A 25,213-nucleotide genomic window follows, 5' to 3' on the forward strand; every position below is an offset into this window, starting at 1 on the left:
TTCACGGTCATCAAACACCATTACTTAAAAACAAAAATAGTCAGCACTGATTGTAGGTTCTATTGGCGGTATGGAGAATCAAATTAATACCTTTGTCTAAAAAAATAACACAGTTTCCTCAGAATTTTCCTCTCCAGGGGGCGTGTGAAGGTTAGGAGAGGGCTGAATCAACATTTGGTGTTTTATTCTGACCCCTCTTTGATCCGCTCTCCTTCATGTACTGAAAGACAGTATATTTATGAATTATTTATCTCATATTTGAAAATATTAAACGTGAAATGTCCTTGTCTTGTCTCATGGCTAATCTCCAAGGGCATCATGGGAAGCCATAAAGATGAATAAAATCCTATTGAATAGCCTCTGACAGCATTTGAACCAGAGAAATTGCAAACGTCAACTCATGTTTTATCACACCGAGAAGGTGTCGAAAATAAAGCAAGTACACTCGTATATTACATTATTTAATAAATAAACGAAAACATTTTGGGGTTAGGGTTACCCCTTTGATTGCTGACTAGCAATTTTATGTTGCCTTGTCTGCTTTTATGTTTTTGTTAAACGCAATACTTTTATTTACACACATCATGTGAAATGGCTCAGTTTTAACCACACACACACATGCACGCACGTACACACTTTCAAATTAATGAGGTATTCCTCAGTATTACAACAAATCCGAAACCATTGGCGCACAAGGGGCTTTTTTTCTGGGCAGGCTATTTTTGTCCATTGATACAATTTTCCACTTTTCACAAGGGAAGATTCCAAACAAAAAAGAATACGGAACCTGTAACCATAGTTTTCATGTCCTCACATTGCGGAGTTGGCCATACTTGTACCGTTGGATAAGTGTGCAAATCGTTAGATTTGTTTCTATTTGTATACAGAGTGCCTAGCAACCATAATTCAAAATGACACCAGCCATTGCAAAAACCTTTTACTGTAAGGGGAAAAACAACTGTTAGTGATCATTTTAAGCAATCATCAAGAAAAAGCACATTCAGCACTTAGTAAAATGTTTTAGTGTTATTACTCTCTCTCTCTCTCTCTCTCTCTCTCTCTCTCTCTCTCTCTCTCTCTCTCTCTCTCTCTCTCTCTCTCTCTCTCTCTCTCTCTCTCTCTCTCTCTCTCTCTCTCTCTCTCTCTCTCTCTCTCTCTCTCAATAATAGCATGCATTAGGAGAGCCGCAGCCTAACTTGAGGCACCAGTTGTGTTTGGGAGATATCATAGCTGTTCTTCCACATTTTCTGTTTGCTTTAAATGTTTGTTTGTAAGATGAATTGCTGCACTGGCGGGCGAGATGACAGGCAACATGAAGACGATATTGAATTGATTCCCGAAATGTTGCAGAACGGACTCGTTGATGTGTACCACGAGACATGAATAATAAAAATTCTATTAAAAAGCTCTTGAATGGCTGACACTGGAATATTATTTGTGATGATTAATTTTCTTCAGTCATTATAAAGGGGAGTTGGCATCAGATTGCCGCTGACAAAATTGCTTTTCATTCCCCAGTGAATACCCTCAGTATGCTTTTGAGAGCAGAAAAGCATCATTTTTTATGCAGCATTATGTCAAGACAAGCTCTACGAAAGACAACTACAGACTCTGCTCATGCTTCAACCCCAATGCATTTTTTACAGCTCATTTACGCACACTGGACTTTTGTTATCATGAAAAACATGTTTGATTGCATTTATGAGATTATGAAATAACCACAATGTTACACTCAACGATATTTCTTTTCTATTGCTCACAAGCTGACGTTTTATTTTTGCCGTTGAGATTTGTGAAGAAAAATATTCTGTAGAACAGCTGTGGAGTGTGTGTAGTCCTAAGTATTGAATTGGTAATGAATCAAATTATTGCTGAATAGTTCCTTGCTGTGTGGAATTGCAGCAATTTGTGCCAAAACCTCATGAATTACTTAAGGCGAGTTAAATTGCAGTAATTAAGCATTTGACTCCAACATTATAGTCTGTAGCAAGACTCTCTGAATAACGGGCTACATTACTTTAACTCGAGTATGTGGCTGTGTTTTGCAGGTGCAAAGTTTTCATATTTGAATTATTTTTTTGTAAATTTCCTATGTGTTCTCCAGTTTACACCCACATACCTAAATATATGCTAATGCATCCATGTCGGTGGATTAAAGACTCCAAATCGCCTTTGGGTGTCGATGCACATCCTTTTTGTAACCTGTGTTTGTCATGTTTTTCAAATATGTTGCCAACATTTACTAGCAATAGCAAACGAGTTGACAAGTATGCACAAATAAGTCAAGATCGCTGTTAATTTGTCTTGTATGCGTTTGCAGAGCTATTCCAGTCAGGGCAGAGGCAGCAATGGTGGTGGAGGAGGAGGAGCAGGCGATGAGGACTACGAGATCCCCCCAATCACGCCCCCCAATCACGCTGACCCTTCTCTGCTGCACCTCATGGAGCATGAGTCAGGGTACCCCTTTCACTCCTTGCCTCACAATGGCCTGCTCAACACCTACTCCTACCCCGAGCTGCCCGCCCTTATGATGTCCAACATGCTGGGTCAGGACACCCACATCCTCTCGGGGCCTATGCACTCAGTAAGTACACCCTTGTTCTTCAGCCATCCCCCCCCCCCCCTCCCGGTTTGTCATCTAACGCTGCAATGCGATATGCCTCCCTCTGCTCAACTGTGATCATTTTTTCATAATGGTAAAGCGTTCATCCATTTGTGTGATAATTAGCGCAGTTAGAGGGCACGGAAGCCAAGACAGTGAAGTCAAAGCAGAGGCTCGTGCCTTGAGTATGAAACATTTATAAAAAGAGCGCACAGAGCTGCAGCCACGCACATTTCTGCAGCACACAGCTCCTTTAATATCTCCTCGGCTGTGCAACTCAAAGATTTCATGACCTCAAAGCGAGCCAAGAAAGAGAGCACGAAACTCAGCGTTTTACATTTTCATTAGTCAAAGCGAAAGAGCGGGGAAAAAGAGGAGGTTTTTGAACAGAAAGCTCGACAAGAAGACGGAATGTCCCTTGTCAGCGACTTTTTCTTTTCTAAAAGGGACCCTCATCCTCCTCTGTGAAAGCAAAGGGACTTTTCTTGTGTCAAACATGCTTCACACCCAACATGTAAACACCCCTGCTGAACAGTCAAACGCTTTAATCATAGAATCGAACCCGATGAATTATAGATGCCCCGTGTGGTTAATTATTCAACATCATATACTTTCATCTGACAAATATTACTTTTTTTCCACTCTACCCCCATCATGAATATTGACGCTATAATGTGAGCATCCGTGGCATTTATCCTCTGTTAATCAGGTCTTATGTGGTTTTCTTTCTCAAACGGCATAAATTGCTTGCTCTGTTTTCACTGTGGGTGGTGGCTAAAGGCCTCTGTTGGTCGGGATTAGGTCACATTTCACAAGCTACTGTGCTGAAGATTCTCAATCCATAAAAATATGCTTTTGACTGCAAAATAGTCAATATAGTGGCTACTGGATTGAGAAACCGATAGTCATGTGGATGAGTAGATTAGCACTCTCCATAAATGGATTAAGGTCAATTAACCCAAATGTAACCCAAATTGAAGAATTTGTAATAAAGCAATCTTTATTTTGTCTTTTTTTTGTACAATGACATTGTGAAAGGACTCAGGGAGGGAGAGTCTTTTTTTCAGCAGCTTTTGTTTCACCTTTACAATTATTTACCTTGAAATAGCCCTTCGGGGTAATGTTCCATTTTCTTATTTCGCACCCCCTTTTCTCATAAATGGACCGCCATCGCAGTAAATCTTTGCGCAAACACGAACTTACACGCATGTTGAAAGGGCCGAAGATTTATGTAACACATTCATGTTTCCCACTTTTACATTTTAGTACTACTCTTGCAGAGCCTCACTAATAATAGCCACTAATAATATTTCTTGTTGCCTAGCAACCGCCACAAGTAATAGCTTACTCTGGAAAAATAGATGACCGATAAGAAAGAAAGAGGAGGGGATGGGAGCTGGGAGTGGTGGTGGGGGGATTTCAATTCATTTATTATCTCCTGGGACAAGAGGAGCTTATTTCTCAGGCTGTGGAATAGGAAAGTAGGCTGTATATTGAGAAATATTTAAAGAAATTGAAGATGACGTTGTTTTCATTTCGTTTCCATTAGGGATGTTTCATTTGATGTTTCCCTCACAAAGTCAATTAGCCTCAATTTCATACTGATAAGCATATAATAAGTACGATTGAATTTCTGTCTGCTGTATGCTTATAGAAAATGAGGCTGGATTGAAATAGGCTCTCGGTCTTGATGTGTCAAGTATGAAGGAGCATCACTCGGGGCTGCGTTAACAACGAAAACACTAATAATTTGCAGGCTTGTTCACTATCATTGAAAAATAAAATAAAAAGCTGTACCCTAAGTATAAGCTTCTCTGCAATAAAAGCTGTCCTTCAGTGCACAAATAAACCTCCTACAAGTACAAGCTCAGCTGGAGCAGCAGATTCGCTTCTTCTCAAGGGATGTTGTTGCTGGTTTTTGTACAACATGTAGCCTTAGGCTAAGGCTCTGTAAACTTCTCCTTGCTTTGGGATTCTCTTCCTCAGTGCACATCGATCCTGCTGCAAGCAGAGTTAAATCATTTCAGGAATGAGAGCAGTGGATTGACCACCATCATGCTGCTTAGGCACAAAATGTTCATTTTAAATGGCTCCTCACAAGAGTCCAATTCATCCTGCCAGCCTCCTCCTTATCCTTATGATTGGGACTCCACAAGCAGCACGCGTATTAACTACTAAATCACAAGATGTCGCAGATTGACGCTCAAGTCATTTCAGCGGGATGTTCATTGAACCTTAAATGGACTCCTTTTTTCTGTCTGGTTTCAAGACCTCTTTAATTTTGCCATAAACAGGAAATGTTTAGACACCTGTCGACGATAGCACGGACATTCTTCAAGCCTTTTTTCAATTTGGGTTGAAGAGAGGCAGGTTATTGCTAGTGCACATGCATAAGCATAAAAGTAAACGTTTCAGTCCTATGTTTTGTAGTCTTCAAATGTCTCTATATCTTTGTCAGGATGCATATCCTGTACTGGATATCCTTTGTGCATGTCCTCATGACCAATGTTTTCGCTAATTTTTCATGTGTCGGGGCAGACACACAAGCTCCCTGAGCACACTGAGGACTTCTGTGAGCGACATCAGATGTGCACAACTGCTCAAAACCTCGTTTTAGGGTTGACAAATTATTTTGATCGTGTGATTATGTTGGGATGTAGACTAGAATCATCAACTTTATTAAAGCCTTTCACCTTTCCTGGACTCTGGAAGGTTTCCACGTTCAGTCGTTGTGGAAAGAGTCTTGCTTAGTTAGTGATCTAAAATGCTCTACTAGTATCTGTTTCCACAACCTTGTAAAACAAAGTGCTAAGACCCTCTGCACTGATTAACCAGTTGCAGAGGAGACCGCCGAAACCTGTTCACTCTCACCCCCCACCCTGTTTTCTCTCAATAAATATTCACTTGCAAGAGGCGAAAGGCAGACTGCTTTCAAGCACCTCTGTATCCGACAAGGTGATGAAGGCTTTCTCCACTTGCAAGTGCTAAAGGGCAAACTATCTCCACTGTGGTTCTTGCAAAGAAGTTAGAGCGAGGAACACTCTAACACCTTGGATTATTTTACTAATGAAAAGCGTAGGCTCACCAGTATTTCTGCCATCAGTTGATGAGCTCCCTATTGCCTCTTTTACACATCACTCCGCTGATTATTGTACTCCTTCAAGTCTTGGGAATGCAAATTGTCAATCTTTGCCCTAGCAAAGCAGTGTTCTTCCATCACAGTCAGGTTGTGTCTTTGTATTGTGAGGCAGAGTTGTGCTAGCTCACCCAAAACATCTCCCAAAGCAGTCAAGTCAAGTAGATCTTACTTACAGAAACACCTGAAAGGGTTTCACATGCCCACAGTTGACAAATATTAACAACATCCTCTGATCCTAACCCTCAGGAGGGCAAGGACAAAAAAAAAAAACAGGACCCTTGAGCTGGGATCAGGATCCTGGATCCTCCTTCCAGGACTGCCAGGTTGCAATGGATGCAGATAGGGAAACATTTAACACACAGTGTAAGGTGTAGAAATAAAGTAATGTAGACGTCCATTTAATCAGCTCTTGTCAGTTGTTGCGGAATCCAGACAGCGACTTATTGTGTTATTGGCAAAGCAGTGAAAGCAACCTTGAACTGGCTGCTCGTTAGTTTCGCCATGATAACAGTCTCTCACTCCGCCACACTGTTGTTAGCGAGCAAACCCTGCATGACATATATGAGCTGGGCAAGCACTAACATATATGGTTGGCTGCATAGCGTGTGTAAAACGTACGGTACCAATGGCTGGACACCTGTCACTCACTTCGTTACATTAAAAAATGGTCCAGAAAAACATTATCGGCCTCATGACAGATCAGATTAGGGCTAATATTAGACATTAATATATTTTTGGTGAATTTTAGTTTATGCACTGAATATATTTTCTTGTGTAAGCGATGAGGGAACATTGGTCATGATGGTGTGGTTGGTCAGTGTATTTACAGTACTATGCCAAACTCTAATCCACCCTCTTTTTTTTTTAAAGTTATACTAATGTCGATGCCAGACACAGAGTGCTATTTCGAGCTTTGGTTACATTGTCATAGCTCCTCCTCTCCCCCCACACTGACCTACTGAATCAAGGCAGAAAGAGATCAGTCTTGGATGAGCGCAAACTGCGAAATGTAACATGCTGGCGTGTGAATGCTCAGCACTGCCGGAGAATCCCTGTCTCATCCTTCGCTGTCAGGATGTCTGCCAGCCCGGGAAGAGGTGGCACTCAGGGGTCTCGTGTTCAACAAGCCCCTTGATCACTTACTAGGTCTGCTTGAGGCTGATGTTGGTGTGTGTGGAAGAGATGCCAGTAAGCTCTAACCTCTTTGATAAGATAAAGCAGCAGGAATACTTGGCAGCAAGGGTTGTGGAGGGGCCCAAAATAGTGCCGTAAGGGGCATAACGGCATTTAAATATTGAACCGGCCCCTCTTTCATTACTGTTATAATGAGGCTAGTTAAGGGTTAGGCCAAAGCTGCGACTGCCCCACCCCCTCCCCAAAAAACACACTCATATTGATGGTGAATTCATACAAAAGATATGTGCTGTTAACCAGTCATCAGGGTTTTATTAATACGATGTGTGGTGTTAGTTTGAGATCATCCTGTACAGGTGAAGAAAGGACTTACAATTTGTTATTAAATTAAAGGTGGCAGCACAAGTCGAATGTTCTTGGTTCAAACCTTGGATGTGCTTCTAGACTTATTCTTCAGTTTTCCACCCACATTCACAAAAAATGCATGTATGATGATTGTAAATCAGAGGTCTCAAACCTGTGACCCGGGGGGCATTTGAGGCACACAGGATTATATTTTGCGGCCCCCTTTTTACTGTGCTGTTGTTCTGGCTGTGTGTCTGTGTGTCTGTGTGCGTGTGTTTTTTTTGTTGTTGTTTGTTTCATCTTGTATAGCGCAGGCTCATGACAGCTTTTGATCAAATGTAATTCTAATATGACACCAAATGAAAGGAAAAGATATCCTGTCATCCAGTCCCAGTTGTGTCTTTTTCAAAATCTGTCATAAAGAGAAACATTGGTGACAAAACCAGCCAATTTCGAGAAAAACAGCAGACAAAACCTTTATTTGTTGAGCACAGGGAACACCCCAACATATCTTGAATGAACAGAAAAAGTTGCAGTGCTCAAGAAATCAGATTTCATTACTCAACTAGACTTGCTGAGGAGTATGCAAAGTACCAGGGAGATAAGTGAGAGGACCGGTTCACCAATCGTCTTCACCTTCTGTTGAACCGTTAATGTTCTGGTCTGTAATTAATAAACAATGAGAAGATTTAATTAGTTGTGCTTTATCAAATACTTCAACCCGTTTTTTCCAGGATAATTGATGCGACCCAGGCACACCGAGACTCCCTCTCACTGCGCCCACATTAGCTGACCCATTCTAAATACGTGTGATTGTGAGTGAGAATGTTTGTCCATTGTGTGTCCACTAATTGACTGGTGAACTGACCCTCAAACTCAGCATGGATAAGCTCCTTGTCCTTAATGAGCAGAAGTGGTGTAGAAAGCTCATGCGTGATGGGTCCATTAATAAAAATTGTTTTGCACTCTGTAAAATATGACATTGCAATCGCTGACAGTACAGTATTGATACTACCATCAAATATTGATGCTGTGGCGCTCCATTGGCCAGTTAGGTAACGTTGCGCACGTACTGACTTTACTTTTGCTGTGGCTTCTAAAAATATAGTTCATGATGTTTTCTTGTGTACTACGTTAGGAAATGTAAATATAAAACTTGTATGTAAGCCTAAATAAACAAACAAACAAACAAACTCTAAAGGGGTCTATATATTGTTGTAGTACATACCAGTTTTTCAATATTGTATGTATTCTACAATTACCTTTCCTCTATTACATTGATATTGTGAAGTATCCCAGATGTCAACTATTGCACAATTGCTCTTTGATATATTATCATTGGCAAAGTGTGGTATGGTTATATGGTTTTGTGTTGCGAATTACTCTGTAATTCCCTCCCCACTTTGTACAGAAATACAGCATGCATTTTCCAGTGCACTGTAATGTAATTAAACCCTAGCACTGTGTGTGCGTGGGTGCGTGTGTGTGTGTGTGTTGTCAGACATTGTCAGAGTCACTGATCGCTACAAGGTTATGTGAGCTTGATTCCATTCGACTTCATTTACTGTAATCTGACAGGAAATTTATTTTGCATCACTTGGCATTTAGGACAGAGGCGACAATGAAGGGAATACCAATTTTAAAAAAGTGACATAAAATCAATGCCGACTTCTATGTTTATTTGCAGCTTAGAGAGTGTTATATTGGAGCCCAATGGAGCAATTATAAAGGTCAGAATTGGTGGATCAACGCTGGGCAGAAATCACTGAATCCTCTTGGAGGAGTGACACATCTACTGTGTAGTTGATCATGCACAAAAGTACAATGTATAATGCCTAAACATCAGTCCATGTGATGTGTGCAGAAGGGCACACTAAGTTGGTTTGGGTACCTCCCGTATAACAATGGTGAAAGAACGCCTTTAAAATCAACCATCAAAACAAGTATGACTTTTTTTTGGGCAGCAAATTGCACTTTGCACATGACATCAAATGTTCGTTGCTTGCTTGGCTTACTTGCATTTATTGAAACAGCTGTCTTTATTTCCGAAGGTTTGAGACATGTCTCATATGACCTGCATGCTCTGCTGCCTTTCAGTGGGGCAGATATGACATCTTGGTGACATTCGCAGATAAATCACTTTTTGAAGCAGCAGAAATGTTTTCTGTTGTGTCTTTTTATTTCATTAAAAAAAAGAAGCGACAGATGCCCTTCAGTGTGTTGCACTCAAGCACAGGGGCAAACAATGTGTCTTGCAGTTGTCAAGAGAAATGACAGCAAGATAATTGGCGGGGCGCTCCCTTTTCATTTAACTGAAACAAATATGCTCGCAAAGAGAATGCTGCTTTAAAAACTGAACCTTTGTTTTGCACCGCTTTATTACACTGCCTTTGGAGTAATGAAGTGGAATATTAACGGTCTGAGCATTAAAAACAAATGCACATTTATTGGCGTGCATGAATATTCATGGCACTAACGCAAACAACCTTAGGCAACTGTTAGGACTGATGAATATTTAAAACAGCTTGGTCACAGTAATTTGAACACTGCATTATACTCTGGGAGTATCACGTACAAGGGTAAATATTTTGAGGAAAAAAACTATTTGAGTGGTTATCAAAATGCATCTGGAGAGAAACACCCCATGTTTGCATTGCACTTTTTTTACGGTCCACACGAGGAGGCTTTGATGACATGCAAGAAACAATACTGCATGTAGAGTGATTAGGACTTGTTGGTTAATCACTCAGTCGGTTAATTAAAATAAGAGAACATTGCCATTTGTAATAGTATTGTTGAGCTTCTCCTCAATTTTGTATAGCAATGGGCTATATTTAGAAGAAAGAGCCGCAAAAATGGAAAGAATGCATGTCAGTGCAAATTTGAATTGAATCCAATGTGTATTTAACGGACAAGGAAACTGGAAAGTGGTAACAATACATTAATAGATGCCCACCATTCTTTAAAGGTTACAGGAACTAAGGCCATCTGTGAATAGGGGATTCTCAGTAATAGTCAACGTTTGCTTTGTGATCTTTCTTCCTGCATTTGTCCATTTTCAGCACTTAATTTGAACATTTGTATTCACTTTTAATTTCACATTTTTTAATGCAACATTTTACAAGGAGAAAGCTTCATTGACAGCCAATTTCTTAAGTAAAATTCACAATATACTGAGGTATTTGCAACATACTCTCCTTTTGAACTGAGTTCAAGTCGTAGGATGAAAAATGCTAATAATCAAACAAATGGGGCAATTATGTAAGCATTTGAAAAGAGGTTAGTGTACCTCACTGCTTTTGTAAGCGTACGTCACGCCGTTTACGCTGGAAGTTGGAGAATCCCTCACCGCCTTGGCTGCTTCCTTTGAGGGATCCGTGCAATGACTCGTCCTTCTCGTCAGCAACGCTACGCTAATTAGGCGCGCCGCAAAGTCAGCCTGTGGGGATAATGTCCCATTATTAGAGTCATTTGTTTCAATTAACCGCTCTGTGATTCTACAATAGCAGGGCGCAGCCCAGCGCAGAGGAGCCATTACTCTTGCCCAAGGAACCTCAGAGGTTTAAGACGGGAGAAAGCGACGGCTTCCTGCATCCTGCTCGGGGTGCTGCTGCCAGGTTACACCAACGTAATCAAGGTTTAATTCTTTCTGGGTGGAAAGAGAATGAAATTGCACATTGTTTTTAATGGCTGTCCTTGTACACATTACCTACAACCAGTAGCCACTGACGACTTGCTGACTGGTCTTTAAATGCAGGGCACATTGTGACTGATTGAAATACTGTTCTGATACTCCAGTTTGTAATTTTAGATCGTAACCAGGTCTCAGCCTTGTGCAGCAGGTTGTATTTCTTTAAAATCCTCACCATACATCGCCTGAACTATTGGATAACTAAAACACCCCAAAATTACTCTTATACCCGCATAGCAACCAATAAAGGCCTCTAATAAGGTCTGGCAGCCAACAGACAGAAACAACAATTGCGCTCTGCGTTTAAAAAGAGACAAAAAACAACCAAGCCTCTTCCTCCAAGTGGTAGAATAATGACAGGGAAAACGGCAACATACTGAATGTTTTTACATCTCCACAATACCAAAAGACACAACAGAGGATTTTGGAGCTTGTTGTAAAACTAGATCTCCATTTTATAGATCACAGCTTGTCAGTCAGAACATGATGGGGCGTGAGTTAATTTCAGCTTTACCGGCCCCCTGATCTTATTCTACTCCCACCAGGAAGCCACTGTCTGAAGACTTTGGAGGCCAATTGAAGGTATACATTATAGTCAAGGAGAAAGGAGAAATGCACACGAGAACAGGATAATATTTAAAGTTACAGTATGTAATAATTATTTGGCCTCATTTTCAGGGGGGCTTGAAAATCAATTTGATGTTTGAGGCACCATTATTTGCATTTGCAAATTGTTTTGCATGTATTTGTGAATCTGGTTACGTATTTGTGGCTCTTGTCACGTATTTGGGACTCTGGTTACGCATTTGCAAATGGTTTTGCTACTATAATGGCCTCATTGACGTTGTACGGGCAAGGGTTTAAAACTATTGGTGGACCCAGCCATTTTTCATTTTGTGCTAGTGCTGCGGTTAGTTCACAGTGTTTGGTGCTGTGAGCAGAAAAAAAAAGGTTTCGACTTGAATGAGAACCTACTGATATGATCTAGCAGTGAGAATGTAAGTGAGTGGCTGCATTCGAAATGTGCAAAGTTGTGAGCGCTTTGACAGTCCAGCCGAGAAGAAAAAAAGTGTGCTCGGATCAGTTTCTCAGAATCCCTTTATGATATGAACATTTTTACATTTTACATTATGCTCACTGTTGCTCACAGCTGGATGCTGGAAGAGCCTCTCTAATCACCAGCTCCAAAATACGGGAGCATAAAGAGAGATGACGTCTGTACGTCACTGCTCATTGCGGTCGAGGAATCGTATCAAAATGTGTTTGTGCAGCTTTGATGCTACTTTCATAAAGATGGGGAAATCAATTTCTTTACTAATTATTTACATATTGTTTTATCAGCTCTTGAAGCATGGAATGATTTCAAAGTCTACTTCATATGTACAATACGCAAAGCGTTTTTCAGTCCTTTCAGCACTAGATAATGGAAACTTCGATCGCGACCAAGAGGTTGCTGCCCTGTGATGCCTCTGTTGCCAGGCTCCCTCATTGGCTTTCTTCCCCCCGCTGTGCAGATGTTTACAAAGAGACATCACCAGCTCGCATTAAAGGGTTCAACTCGTTCCCTCGAGCTGTTGCTATGGAAATAACCCTGCTGTGGTCGTTCATTCATGTTTGATTAATTGAGTTCCCCCCCCCCCCCCCCCCTGTCGTATCTTTTTGGTTCTACAAAGACCTTATCACGGGGACATTTTAGCTTGAAAACAAATAACAGGATGAGGTTATTGCATCTGATCTCTCCGATACTCAAACTTCAGCGCTTAGACAAAGTCTTTTTTTTTTTTACATGTGTGCTAACCTCACCTGAGGAAAAAAAGATCCTAATTTCTACCTGGATGGAACATCATCTTTTTGCCTTTTCCCCTTCTAAATCGCACACTGCAGTGCTGAGCTACAGCAACCCACTGGGGCCAATTAGAATGCCAGCAGAGCCAGGAAGTGCACAGCAGATGCTGTTTGCCGCTATTTATTAAAATCCAATCTGCATGGACCTCTCCAACAGCTCGTTAAACTACCGTTAATCTAATTAGCTCTCACTTGCCACTGTTTTGAAGACATTACCAAATACGAGGGTCTCGACTTTGCAATTTAGGCTGATTAAGTCAGTCCGATGCTGAGAAGGAGGTCCTCAGAGCTGTCAGTGCTTTTCTGCCCTCTGTTAAATCATGCACACCGACTTCTGCTTTGGTTCTGGTTTGAAGTTGAAATTAAAACATCTGCAAAGGTAATATCAGCCGCGGGCTCACTGGCGCAACCTGCCAGTCTAAGGGAATATTGTATCGTAAAGGTTGTCCTCTAATGATTTTATTTATGTATTTGTTTTTAAAACCACAACCATGAATGTGCACTTCCGGTTGATGATTGTTTGAGCCGGGCTGTATTTTTATTTGATGAGTGCTGCTCTCGGAATGATTGCCTGCTTCTTTTAGCTCAGAGATCTGTGAGGTGGCTTTGACATGCAGTCCTGCTCATTGCTTACAGATGGCTGCTCTGACATGGCCCTGTAATAGCTTCCAGATGAAAAACGCATGGTATATTTTCAAGATATGTCCCAAACCACCAAAAGTCACCTATGTGGAGTGATTTATACATTTTGTACAATCTGAAAGTCGTGTGGGCAGACATTTAAGTAGAAGATCACATGTTGTGGGGTTTTAAAAACTAGTACTTTGTATTCCAATTACGGCCCAAAGGTTTAAGCATCAAACAGCTTTGTTTACACGTCAGCCACGTTCTATAAGGCCAATCTTGATAGTGCTGCATATTGCTTGCAGATGTTCATCAAAACAAAATGAATATCTACAAAACCGCTACATGCATGCAATCAAAGCTAACTACAACCCACGTAGTTTCTTACCCATTTGATCAAATGTGTAAATTTGGTTTTCTTCCAACCTAAATCTGAAAACTGTAGTTGTTTAATCTTCATCATATTTACACATGCATGCTGCCAACATAATATTTGTTTCTCATTATGCAGCCGATATTTTTGTTGCACCGCGCAGCTCGAAACCCATTTTTTTCCTTTTGGGTACATTTTGTGGTGAAAATGGTCAACAAATTATATATGGCATTTTGAAATTGCATTATTCTCAGTGCTGCTGATGCTACTTCTGCCTTAACCATGGCCATATATCTATTTACGTATAAACCCACTAAGGCTTTGAGTGCATACAACAGCTGCACCGACGGGGCACTGCAGCGCTCCATGCTTGGAGTGTTGAGGAAATGCTTGCAAGTGTACCACACTTTCATTTACATGATGTCCCTTTATCCATATCTTAAAAATGGGAACCTGATCTTAATAATACTCACAATAAATATCACAACATGGAGTTGTAGTTTGTCAACAGTTTATGCTATCCTCTATGCCATCCGAGATGTAGGTGTTATTTGGTATTACAATCCTGCTTATGATATACCGACAGTTAGCTCCTTCTATTTCCAAACAACAGTTTTGCTACTGCAGCCACCACGTCTTGTTTTGCTGGCGAGACACATTCTTGCCTTTTGGGACGCTTACTAGCTAGCTGTGCCACAGCTTAGTACCATGGCCCTCATAAACATTTCAAGCAGTGTTTTCGCTCTTCACACCTTGCCTGCGATCCCACTTCTCCGAGTGAGACTGGCAGCTGTTGACATCTGGAAATCAAATGACACAAGGGAATCTTTGCAAACAAAGACAATTAAATGTGATCTTTTGCTGTCATTGTGTCTGTCCCCCGTGTTGTCACTGCTGAGCGTGAGAATGCAATCCCGTTAGATAGCGCAATGATTATACAAGCGGTAAATTAAACACAATGACATGAATCATCATTTCTTGTCATGGCTGACAGTTGTTATGAGTCTGTAGTCTTTGCAGCTAAGCACTGCGAGCCGCTGACATGCCATGAACACGTCTTTTTTCCTTCCGCTGTGGGAATATTTGTGGCCACTGTGTTGTGCTCAGATTTCAGAGCGTCAAATAAAAAGTGGCAGTAACTGCGCCTTGCACTGTGCTATACAGCAAACATGGAATTCACTCAGGCGGCTATCATTTTGTTTGGAATGTATGCTCTTTATTTCAAGAATGTGTCATGTTTGTTTTCATGAAAGTAATGTAAGCAGTTCAGTGACAGGGGTCTAAGTATGATCTCATTTTGAACGTTATAAGGCATGGTATATAGTTCTTAACTGATTTGTTTCCTTGTGGCCATCTTCGTTTTCATCCTTATTATGTTTTCATCATTATTTTTGCACAATGTAAACTCTGTGGCTGTTTAGTGTCTGCGACGTGCTTTGCTACAAAAGCCCATCATGTAAAGAGAGGTTTGTTTTTGTCAAGACAATACAAATCGCAGCTATCTCCACTCAGCTACTCTGTGTATCCAATGATGATGATGATGATGATGCATATTGAACATTAAGACTGTGACTGAGCAAACGCACTCATAACTAGGCTCCCACACTGTTACCTGCTTTGATTGCCTTATTTTCACGTCTTTTAAGCCTGCATGTCTTAGTTAGTCCTTCCATGAGCCTCTCCTTTTTCTACGTATTTCATCTCCTTCTTGCTGCTGTTTTCATAGTGACGCAGTTATCAGGCTGTCAATTCTAATCTTGTCTTGCCGATGCAGTGCTCTCCATTCAGAATTACAGCGACCCCCACCCTCCTCCGGAGCTTCTACCCCCTCCCCCTTTCCGTCTCTCGCTTCCCCTCAGACAACAGAAACGCTGATGGGATGAGCAACCTGGGCTGACACCATGGTTCACTCTTTTGATGGTAAACTAGAAAGTGGAGTGCAATATATATTTAGACTGACTGGTCCTTACGGAGCACGGTGTGGTCTCTTACACAGCACCAACCTACAATAAGCGAAAACATACTTTTATTTATGAGCGTCAATCTAATCTGTCAACCTACAATTTGTCCTCTAGTTTACTGCAAGGAAATGTCTGACAATGTCTGTCAGGCTGTTATAGATCTCACAGATAATGAATTTAAATGATAGCCTGCTCTGATGTTGAATGACATTTACTTAGATTGAAAGCATGTGAACTGTCTTGCGAGGTATAGTAAGGTTCAAATGGAAATGGCAACGAGCTCTAAAACTGCCGTGCGCATGCTCCTTCTTCCCCATCAACACTGACGTGATCATCATCACAATTACAGTTGTAATATTAATTAAACAATCTGGCCTTCTCCCCCCTCACGGAATTGAGGAGTTACATTCCCCGCACTAATCCATGACTTTCCACTCAACAGGACATCACTACAACAGTGACTCCTACTGGTTGTCATAGGGAAAGTTGTATTTTATATAAGGTTGGATGGTATTACTTCACAAATATATTCTGTTTATTCTGGTTTTAAATAGTTGATTATCTCTGAATGACTAGCCGCAACAGTGGAATAAGAATCATCTCTAGAATGCAGTTTAAATGCACTCTGAGACTACAAGATTATGTACACACGGTCTAATCATCATAAATGAATAATTTTAGACAGAGTGAAATAATGCAGCATGACACAAAATGATAAAAGTGCAAGCAGGAATGCATGTCTGTCAACAACCGCATATAGTAACATATTTGCAAACCCTTTATATGTTCAGCAGTCATGAAAAATATTAATAAGTTCTTATGAATGTTTTACAGTCATAGCAATCTTTACCTGTCTGTTCTGGTTTTATTTCTTTAGATTTATGCCTCACGCGTTTAAGCTATCAAGTAGGGCTTATTGCTTGTTACAAAGCTACAGTGGCGTTACAGATTGCTTTAACCTGTAAATAAGAAGAGGAACACGCTTGTGATTCAAGCAAACAGAAGATTCAATCAGTAAGGCAGACAGGCAACTGTATATTTATCTTTTTTTTCCCAGAAGTGAGTCCAGTGGGTTTCTTTAGAAGCGTTGTTTTGTGAGTGCTTTATTTGTTCTTTCATTTTCAATGTACAATAATTTCATCACCAGTTGTACAATAAAAGAGACGAACCAAGAGAGGAAATGAAAGCATGCGTCCATTGTTCCATCGTCTCGTTAATTGCATGTTGTTGCATGCTGTTGTCGTCATGCTCTCCAATTTTCCTAGAACTATTGGAGCTGTATTCATCCCCGCCCCGCCCCACCACCACCATTTTGCCCGTTCCATTTTGCCTACCTTCATTTTAGTCTCTTTTCACTTCAAAGGCTTGGATGGAACAGATGTCATATCTAATGCCTGTCTCCTGCCTCATTGCCTGGAAGTGAGTGTGAAATAGACAAGCACTAAATTGGCACATCTATCTATTTCATTTCAATCTTTTTTTTCGTCTTCTTTTCCCACCAATTGTCCTTCTGGACCTTGAATTTGTGTTAGCTAATTTCATGCTGTGTGCAGCTTTTTGTTTGGCTATGAGTTTTCTGCTGAAACAATGAGACTTTCAAAAGCATTCATTTCCTGCCTTTACTTTGACAGTGAAAGGACAAACACGGCTGCTGCGGCTGCGTAAATCTGCTGCAAGTGTACGTTTGATTTATGGAGGTCACGGTAGAATCCAAAAGCACCGATAACAGTTACAAAACAAATATCATACACGGCGAACAAAACACTGCTGTCCAAGGTCAGATGGATTATTTATTATAACAATTATATAATATTGTTTATATTATAATTATATTATATTTATAACTATTTATAACATAGTTATAACAAAGCAAAAGGTGCATTTTAGAAGAAGAAAATAAATCCGACGTCAACGGAAAGTCTGGAATGATGCCATGCAAACTGTTGTGGGACTGCAAATGCAAGTAAAAATAATGTCTTGCAAATATAGTATCATTTCAATTTATTTCCTCAAGTTGCTGCTTGACACCTACCAGTTTTCTGCTTTGTTCTTCCTGCGAGATCTCAAATGAGATTCGGATGACAGAGAAAACACACAGAAGACTGGCTTGATTATCATAATGGGCAGTGTGCCATTACATTTGCTGTTACGTTAATGGATGAAAAGATTATTTTTAGGTTAACTGATCTCGCACTGATACAAATGGCAGCATCAACCTATCACTACTCCCTAACCATCCTGCCTCGCAATGTCTTCGTGCTTGCTCGCCGCCCACACCCTTGCACCCCCCCCTTCACAAGCACTCCCCCTCGCTCGCTCTCTTTCTGTCCCCCCTCCCTCTCCATCTCCCGTGTTTGATGTGTTCTCTCTACATCCAAGAAGGCAATTTTCATACAGAATCACAACCAGGATCAGGTGACCTGGATTTGACTCCCCATCTAAACCCCCTCACGGAAAATGAAAGTGCATTCATGTGTGTTGGATGTTGCACATCATGCGGATGTGAGCAGTTTACGCCTCCTGAAAGCGGAGCGAAATTGTTCTGTGTTATTGTAGACAAACTGTCTGATCATGTGATTAGAGCCTTTAAATGTAGAGATTTCACTTTTTTTCCACCCACTGTCTTTTCTCCCAAAGTGAAGGTACGAGAAAGAATATATGACTAGTCTTATGTTTCGTAGATTATAAGTTATTTCTGTTTTGGGTCCGTTTTTCTCTTCAACACGCCAGAGGCTAAGCAGTCTCACTGATGTCCCGTTAGTTTGTAAATCAATGTGTTCCCTCTTAGAAAATACTCTGGCCGCACTTCACAGAACGCATCTGTTTTTTTTACCCTATCTCTGCTGTTTGTTGAGAGTTGTGTTGCAGATCACATTTTGAACACAACAATCATCCTTACATCTTCGCCTAGTCAATGCAATGGATTTCTATGCACATTTTGGAGTCCAACTCATCTCATCTTCCTACCTCTGGTGTAAACAGTTATTTTTATCAAATGATTTACAAGCTGTTTTCCTACCCCTTGTACCGTTGCAGATAAGCAACGACAAGCGGTCCTCGGCAGAAATGATGAAGCCCAAACCCAAACCGCAAAAGAAGAAGAAGAAGAAGGATCCCAACGAGCCGCAGAAACCAGTGTCGGCCTACGCGCTCTTCTTTCGAGATACCCAGGCAGCCATTAAGGGTCAGAACCCCAACGCCACCTTTGGAGACGTCTCCAAGATTGTGGCCTCCATGTGGGACAGCCTAGGAGAGGAACAGAAGCAGGTACAAATGACAATATAGTATCTGTGGGAGTGTATGTTAATAACGCAGTTGGAACACTTATTCATCAAGTACATCATTTTTTAAAATACTCTTAATATTCAATTTTGAGAGTTTTTTCAGTTTCATATCAGAAGATGAATATGAGACAAAAGTTCAAAAGTCCAACTTTTATTTCATGGTATTTGTACATGTACATGTACTATATGTGTTAAACAACTCAGGGCAGAGCACCTTTTGTTTGAAGCCACCCACCCACTTTTCAAGTGAGCAAATGTATTGGAACAGACATTGTTAAATAAATTTCAAGTCAATAACATTTAATATTTGGAGGCATAACCCTTATTTTCAATTACACTTGAGAAACATTGACTTCATCAGAATGTTGCATTCTTTATTTGAAATGCATTTTCCAGTCCTTTACTGCAACCAACCTCCTTGGGTTCTTGTTTGCTTTTCACCTTCAGTCTGCTCTTCAGACTTATATTAAGGTCTGGTGATTAACTTGGCCGGTCAAAGACCTTCCACTGAATTGTTTAGCATATCTAGATGTAAATACTATGAAATAGAAGCTGTAATTCTCAGTGTTTGTCTCCTATTCATCTTTTGCTCTGAAACCCAAATGTCTTCAGCATACAACAACAACAAAAGAGATTTAACCTTTCAGTTCTCATTCTTTTGAAGGGGGCTGTACATTAAAATGCTCAACATAAACCAAAAATCAGTAGCAGAACCTCCAAAGTGTCACATTTTGAATTTTCAACAAAAGCTTTCTGGACAAGTATGTCCAAAGTCATGATCAGTTCTATGAGAGGTCAATCACTAAAATTGGAACGATAAATAAAATAATAACATGGGAAATGGTCTGTTTAGTCACTACAATGTGGGGAACATAACAATAAACTACATTCATTACTCTAGCAATAATTATAAAAAGCCACTATGTGATTATGTCACTCTGGAAACATATTTGTATTCCTTCTCTCTCTCTTTCGCGCTTTGTAAATGTGAGTAAAAAAAAGGAAAACAATCCCCTGAGAATACATTTAGAAATTGGCTATTTTCTGTCAATGTGAGTGTCACCGTGCCTGAATGAGCTCCATGTACAAGCCATACGCTCTACGACACTAAAAACTGGCGGTTAAGATGAGCTGAAAACACAAAATGCTCTTGGAAAAAGCTGAGATCATGAGTTCCTGATTAGATCATCGTTGAGTCTAATATTAACCAATAAGAAAAGGAAGCTTTTTTTCTAGTAACATAGGTGATTATATTTTTTTTCACTATGACATCCCAAATTCTCCGGTGGATAGTATGTGAGACGTTCAGCAGGCATCTTCCACTGTGTAATTACCAGAACATTGCTGTGGGATAACACTCACCTTAATGAGCAAGTTTTTCTTCTTTCTAAAGATAATCCAGCAGTTTATCCCCTGACTCTCGTTAAAACGATTTTCTCTCTAAATTTAATTCTACATACTGAAAGAGGAAGGAGAAGGGCGACAGCAGCAATAAAACAGTCCAAGTTAATGAAGCGGAACATTTTACAGGCCGAATTGCGTATTTTGGGGAATGTGTTATACTCTTGAAGAGTCGAGTTACTTTGCAATGTTTATGTACAGTGTAAGACCCATCATATTCGAGTGACACGGCCAAATGTGACTAAATTGGAGAATTGAAGAAAAAAAAAAGTCTACAAATGTGGTTTTTTTTGTTTGTTATTGTAGCTAATGTTGCGTTGAAAAAAAAACTCTACAAATGAGTTTGTTTGGGTTTTTTTGCTACCGTAGCTTGTGTTCCATTCTCTTTATGCTTTTGATCGTTCCAGGAATATAAAATCAATCCACCTAGTCCTTTGAGCAGCTGAAGGGCATTTTGACAATCCCCATCCTCATGACAAGCAGCCAGCCTGGTTTGCTGCAGTAAATAGGAGGTCATCATGTTTTCATGAGGCCAGTCAAATCCAAAGCAGAATTGTTGCCTTCTTTAGTTTCATGTCATAATCAAGCTTTGCTTTTAAAGTGTGTTATTCTAATAATGTTTACTGAGTAGCACTGTCTTACTTTTATTCAAGTGTTTTTATTCATCTTTTTCTTACTTTGAACATGAGCAGTTGAAACGGATCAAATAGATATGTTTTAAAAAGATGGAAATCTGCCCTCACTTTGTTTATCCAAAGTATTGAGTTTTACGTGATACTCATTAAATCCTACCCTTTAATCTCTCATATCTACGATCAATATTTTCACAAAAACATACACTACTGTAATACTACCACAGACTTGACAATGCTTACATTTTTATAGGTACATACATTGGCAACTTTGTGTAATTTTTTAATAGAATTAGCATGGATCAAATATGTCAGAAATTACTCTTCTCCCTCTGCCTGTGCATGTGTTTGTGTGCGCATGTACAGTATATAGAGTATAAGTAATTGTAATGTAATTCAACATTATACATAATCCCAGGTATTGAGAATGTTCATTTATTTCATTCATTTCAACTGATTTATATGATGTGAAAGGCAGTTTAGGTCATACTAATTGATGACTAAATGCTAAATGAATACTAAATGCCTTTCTACTTCTCAAAAAGCAACTCGGGCAGAAGAGCCAACAGGAGAAACAATAGCAAGAATATTTTCCCTATCGATTATGTATATACCTTCTGTTGTTTTACCGACTTCTATATCAGGATGTTCAGTCTGCTACAGTACATCGTAGCCAGACACTATAAAACCTTCTTTACAGGCTGTACTGCTGCAGTCAGTGTCTAATGTCAGTGTACTGAAAGGACTGTTATTTGGGAGCTGAAAGGAGCCAAAGAAGGAAGTTCCAGTTCATTTCTCGGGGTGAATTGGACTGGAAATGATGTATTTCTACAATAGATGGAGACACATTGAGATGAGGCAGTATTAGTGCTGCAGTGAGGAAGTAAAAATGTTCTGTGCCATTGGCTCTGATGGAAAGAGAAACATTAAGGGCACGTGTGCGTGTGCGTGCGTGCGCGTGCGTGTGTCAAGCCCGATTTTCACCTGAAGCTGCATGTTTTGATTTTCACCTTTCTTCTCAGGGTTACAAGAGAAAAACTGAGGCGGCAAAGAAGGAGTACCTGAAAGCCTTGGCGGCGTACAGAGCCAGTCTGGTTTCCAAGGTAACGCTTATGACACACAGGCACCGGCTTAGACTGTTGATGGATTGGATGGAAAAGCCCCGCTAATGGGCTGGGAGGGGCCTCTGTGGTGGAGAGGGTGAGGGCTGGGCATTAGATGCAAAAAGAACCAGCCATATTCAGAACAATACCTGATTTCCTAGGGGGTGGGGGGGTATTGTAGATGCAATCGCGAAGTACTGGGGGAGGGGTCAACAAATCATAGTGCAAGCATATGACCATAACAGCTACAGTATGATGATTTAAGGATCTAAAGCACATGACTCTCTCTACTATGTGCCTACAACACTATGTCAATAGTCACACTGTCAGGAATTATAGCTTTGGTCTTTTATTTTTAGCTTCTTCTTAATTCAGATGAGTAGCATTTGTGTGCCCCGGGAATGATTTACAGAAACATGGCAGCGGTGGAATAAAGAAGAGCAAGGAGGAAGCCTGAGGATTGCATTGTTTAGTGCCGTCTTGTATTAACAACAAAACATAGTGCCAGGAAGATTCCTTTTGTCATTCCATTTGTTCTGCAAGCAAACAGCCTCATTTCTCTGCCTCGGTTTCTGTCAGTGTGTGTGTGTGTGCGCCTATGCGCATGTGTGTGTATCCTTCTCCCATCTCTGTCAAGGTGTCTATTGATCATTACGCCAGCCTCAGATCTATTCATACAAATGGGCTCCATTACTGTCTAATCAACACTGATGGTCGGAGATGAGCAGTGTGACAGCTCATCATAAAAGGGCGGCAGCGGGGCGCCCTGGGGGTGCTACACTTGTTCATAGCACCCACAATGAGAAAGGTCAAGTCACCAAGTTTCTGTTTGGTGGAGTTTGTGTGGGTTTTTACACCGCCTCCACTGCAGCTCTTGCTAAACATCAAATTTCATCTGCCCATTCATTCATCAGCCGTAGTACAATGAGGGCATGGAACACACAAAGTGAAAGCTGTCAAGCCAAAGATCGATTGAAAATTAAGTTGAGATGCATTTTGGAGCTGCAGCACTGTGAACTAGTGGTTAGCATGGCAGCCTCACCCTCCTTATGACATTAGGGATGCAAAACTTGACTTTCTTGCTTTTGCATATTCTTGCTGTACTTGTGTGGCTTTTCACCACATACTCCGGCTTTCTCCCACATTCCAAAAACATGCATGTTAGGTTAGGTGAAGACTTTATAAATTGTCCATCAACATGAAAGCTTGTAGAGCTCTACGTATGTGCCTTGCAAGTGGCTGGTGACCAGTACACATGGCTTTGGCCCAAAGTCAGCTGAGAGGCTCCTCGCGACCCCAAGTGCTCTAGTAAATGGATGCAGGGATACAGCAATATCCTGTATTGATTAGAGGAGGACCATTACGACTTTCAATTGATAATGAATTAAAAACGGGCATGACTGATACACTTGATGGGCCCTCTAGTCCTTTCTGACCACTGTTGATGCAGCTGTTGTGAAATATGCTATATACTGAATGTAGTTGTACTGTATTCTATTGCATTATAGTAGTGGTATCATTTGGGCATAACACTGTAAATGGTGCCGGATGTGTGCGACTCCAACTTAACGGTTTGAATGTAAGTAGTTACCGCTGAACATAATATGCTGTTAAAACGGGATTTGCATTCAATTGCAACCACATTGTCAGTTGTTTATTTTTTACTTGCTCTTCATAAAGTATTTCAATGCCCCTCCCAATTAATTTGTCCTGGTTAAAGTTCACATAAATGTTGGAAAATAAGTTCTTGGTCTTGATTTTTTATACCACAAAAGTCTAGCATTTGAACAAGGTGGTGCAGACTTTATCTACTGTGTCAAATATTTCAATCTAAATATATTTAGTAGTAAGCCTGTGGAGCCTATTCCAGTATTTGGCAAAAGGCGAGTTACACACTGCATTGGTTGCTAGTTGATCACAAATATTTCAGTATATACTTTTTAACGGGGTGTGTGTATGTGATTATATGATACTAATCTTGGTGTCTTATCTCCAGACATATAATGATCCAGAGCCAAAAAGTGCCCAGCAGACAAGCCAGCCCTCCCACCTGCTGCCCCCAAAGCAGCCCCTGTATAGTCCTCAGCCCTCGTCACCCTACCTGGGCCCATCGGGCTCCTTCCCCCTGTCGGACCTCCAGAGCTACGCGGGGCCGCCGCGCCACAGCCTGGCCTCCACTCTCAGCCAATCGCAGATGCTGCCACCCAGCATGAGTGCCTCGCCACCTGCTCCCTTCCAAATCAGCCCTCCCCTGCATCCCCATGCCCAGCTCTCCCTGCACCAGAGCTCCCTGCTCAACCAGCCAATCCGCATGCAGCAGTCACAGCCAATCATCTCACACCAAATGGGACTCCAGGCGCCTTTGCATTCCCCACCTCTCAGCCAACAGGTGAGCGGGAGCTTTCATATTGACGTTAACTTACTGTCGAATCCTTTTTACTCTCATTCTGTAGCAATTCAGTGAGGAACAGTGCTGCCTTGAAGTTGCTCCAAAAGTTTAACACTGTGGGGTTTGTGACCCTTAACTAAGCAGAGTGTATGGGCATTTTTTTCCAGGGTGTTTCCTTGTCATGATAGTGTTAGTAATGAATGAGTCTAAATGCTTTTTCGGGTAGGTTTCTACTTTATGCCTTTATAACATAATGCAGTCCCATTTAAAGCATGCCAATTTGTAACTTTTTGGACAGAACTTTGATTTGGATCTGCTCTGACGAGTGTCATGCATTTCAGTCACATCTGATCGCAAGCAATGAGTGGATATGTAGATTGCTATATTTGCGTATTGCACCATACTGTATTGTCACCTGTCATCAAAAATTAGAACGTTCTAAATGAGTATTGTGTTTTATTGAATTGCTGTATCTTAGCAGACTTGACTTAAGCTCGGTATTATTTTTGGGAATGTGGGGGGGAAAAAAACAGCAAACACCTGGAGAAAAAAAATCACGCAAGGAACATGCAAACTCCACACAGAAAGGCAGATGTGTTAAACACTTGCAAACTCCATAAGAGAACTTTTGTTTTGAAAGTAGACCAAATAAAAACTTAACCGGTGTGACAGAATTCAAGGTGGCTGAAC

At 40.8% G+C, this 25,213-nt stretch overlaps 1 protein-coding gene across 4 annotated transcripts in view; it reads left to right on the forward strand.

Annotated features, from left to right (window-relative positions):
* The window catches only part of LOC133147615 (TOX high mobility group box family member 2-like), a 79,720-nt gene that overhangs the window by 50,667 nt on the left and 3,840 nt on the right, over window positions 1-25,213 (forward strand). For all 4 annotated transcript variants that reach the window (XM_061271336.1, XM_061271337.1, XM_061271338.1 and 1 more), the window contains 4 exons: window positions 2,321-2,584; window positions 18,751-18,981; window positions 22,054-22,134; window positions 24,131-24,523. In XM_061271336.1, coding sequence (XP_061127320.1) covers window positions 2,321-2,584; window positions 18,751-18,981; window positions 22,054-22,134; window positions 24,131-24,523 — 969 coding nt within the window. The remainder of the gene's footprint in view (window positions 1-2,320; window positions 2,585-18,750; window positions 18,982-22,053; window positions 22,135-24,130; window positions 24,524-25,213) is intronic.

Source organism: Syngnathus typhle, linkage group LG2 (genome assembly GCF_033458585.1).
Source record: "Syngnathus typhle isolate RoL2023-S1 ecotype Sweden linkage group LG2, RoL_Styp_1.0, whole genome shotgun sequence".
NCBI lineage: Eukaryota > Metazoa > Chordata > Actinopteri > Syngnathiformes > Syngnathidae > Syngnathus > Syngnathus typhle.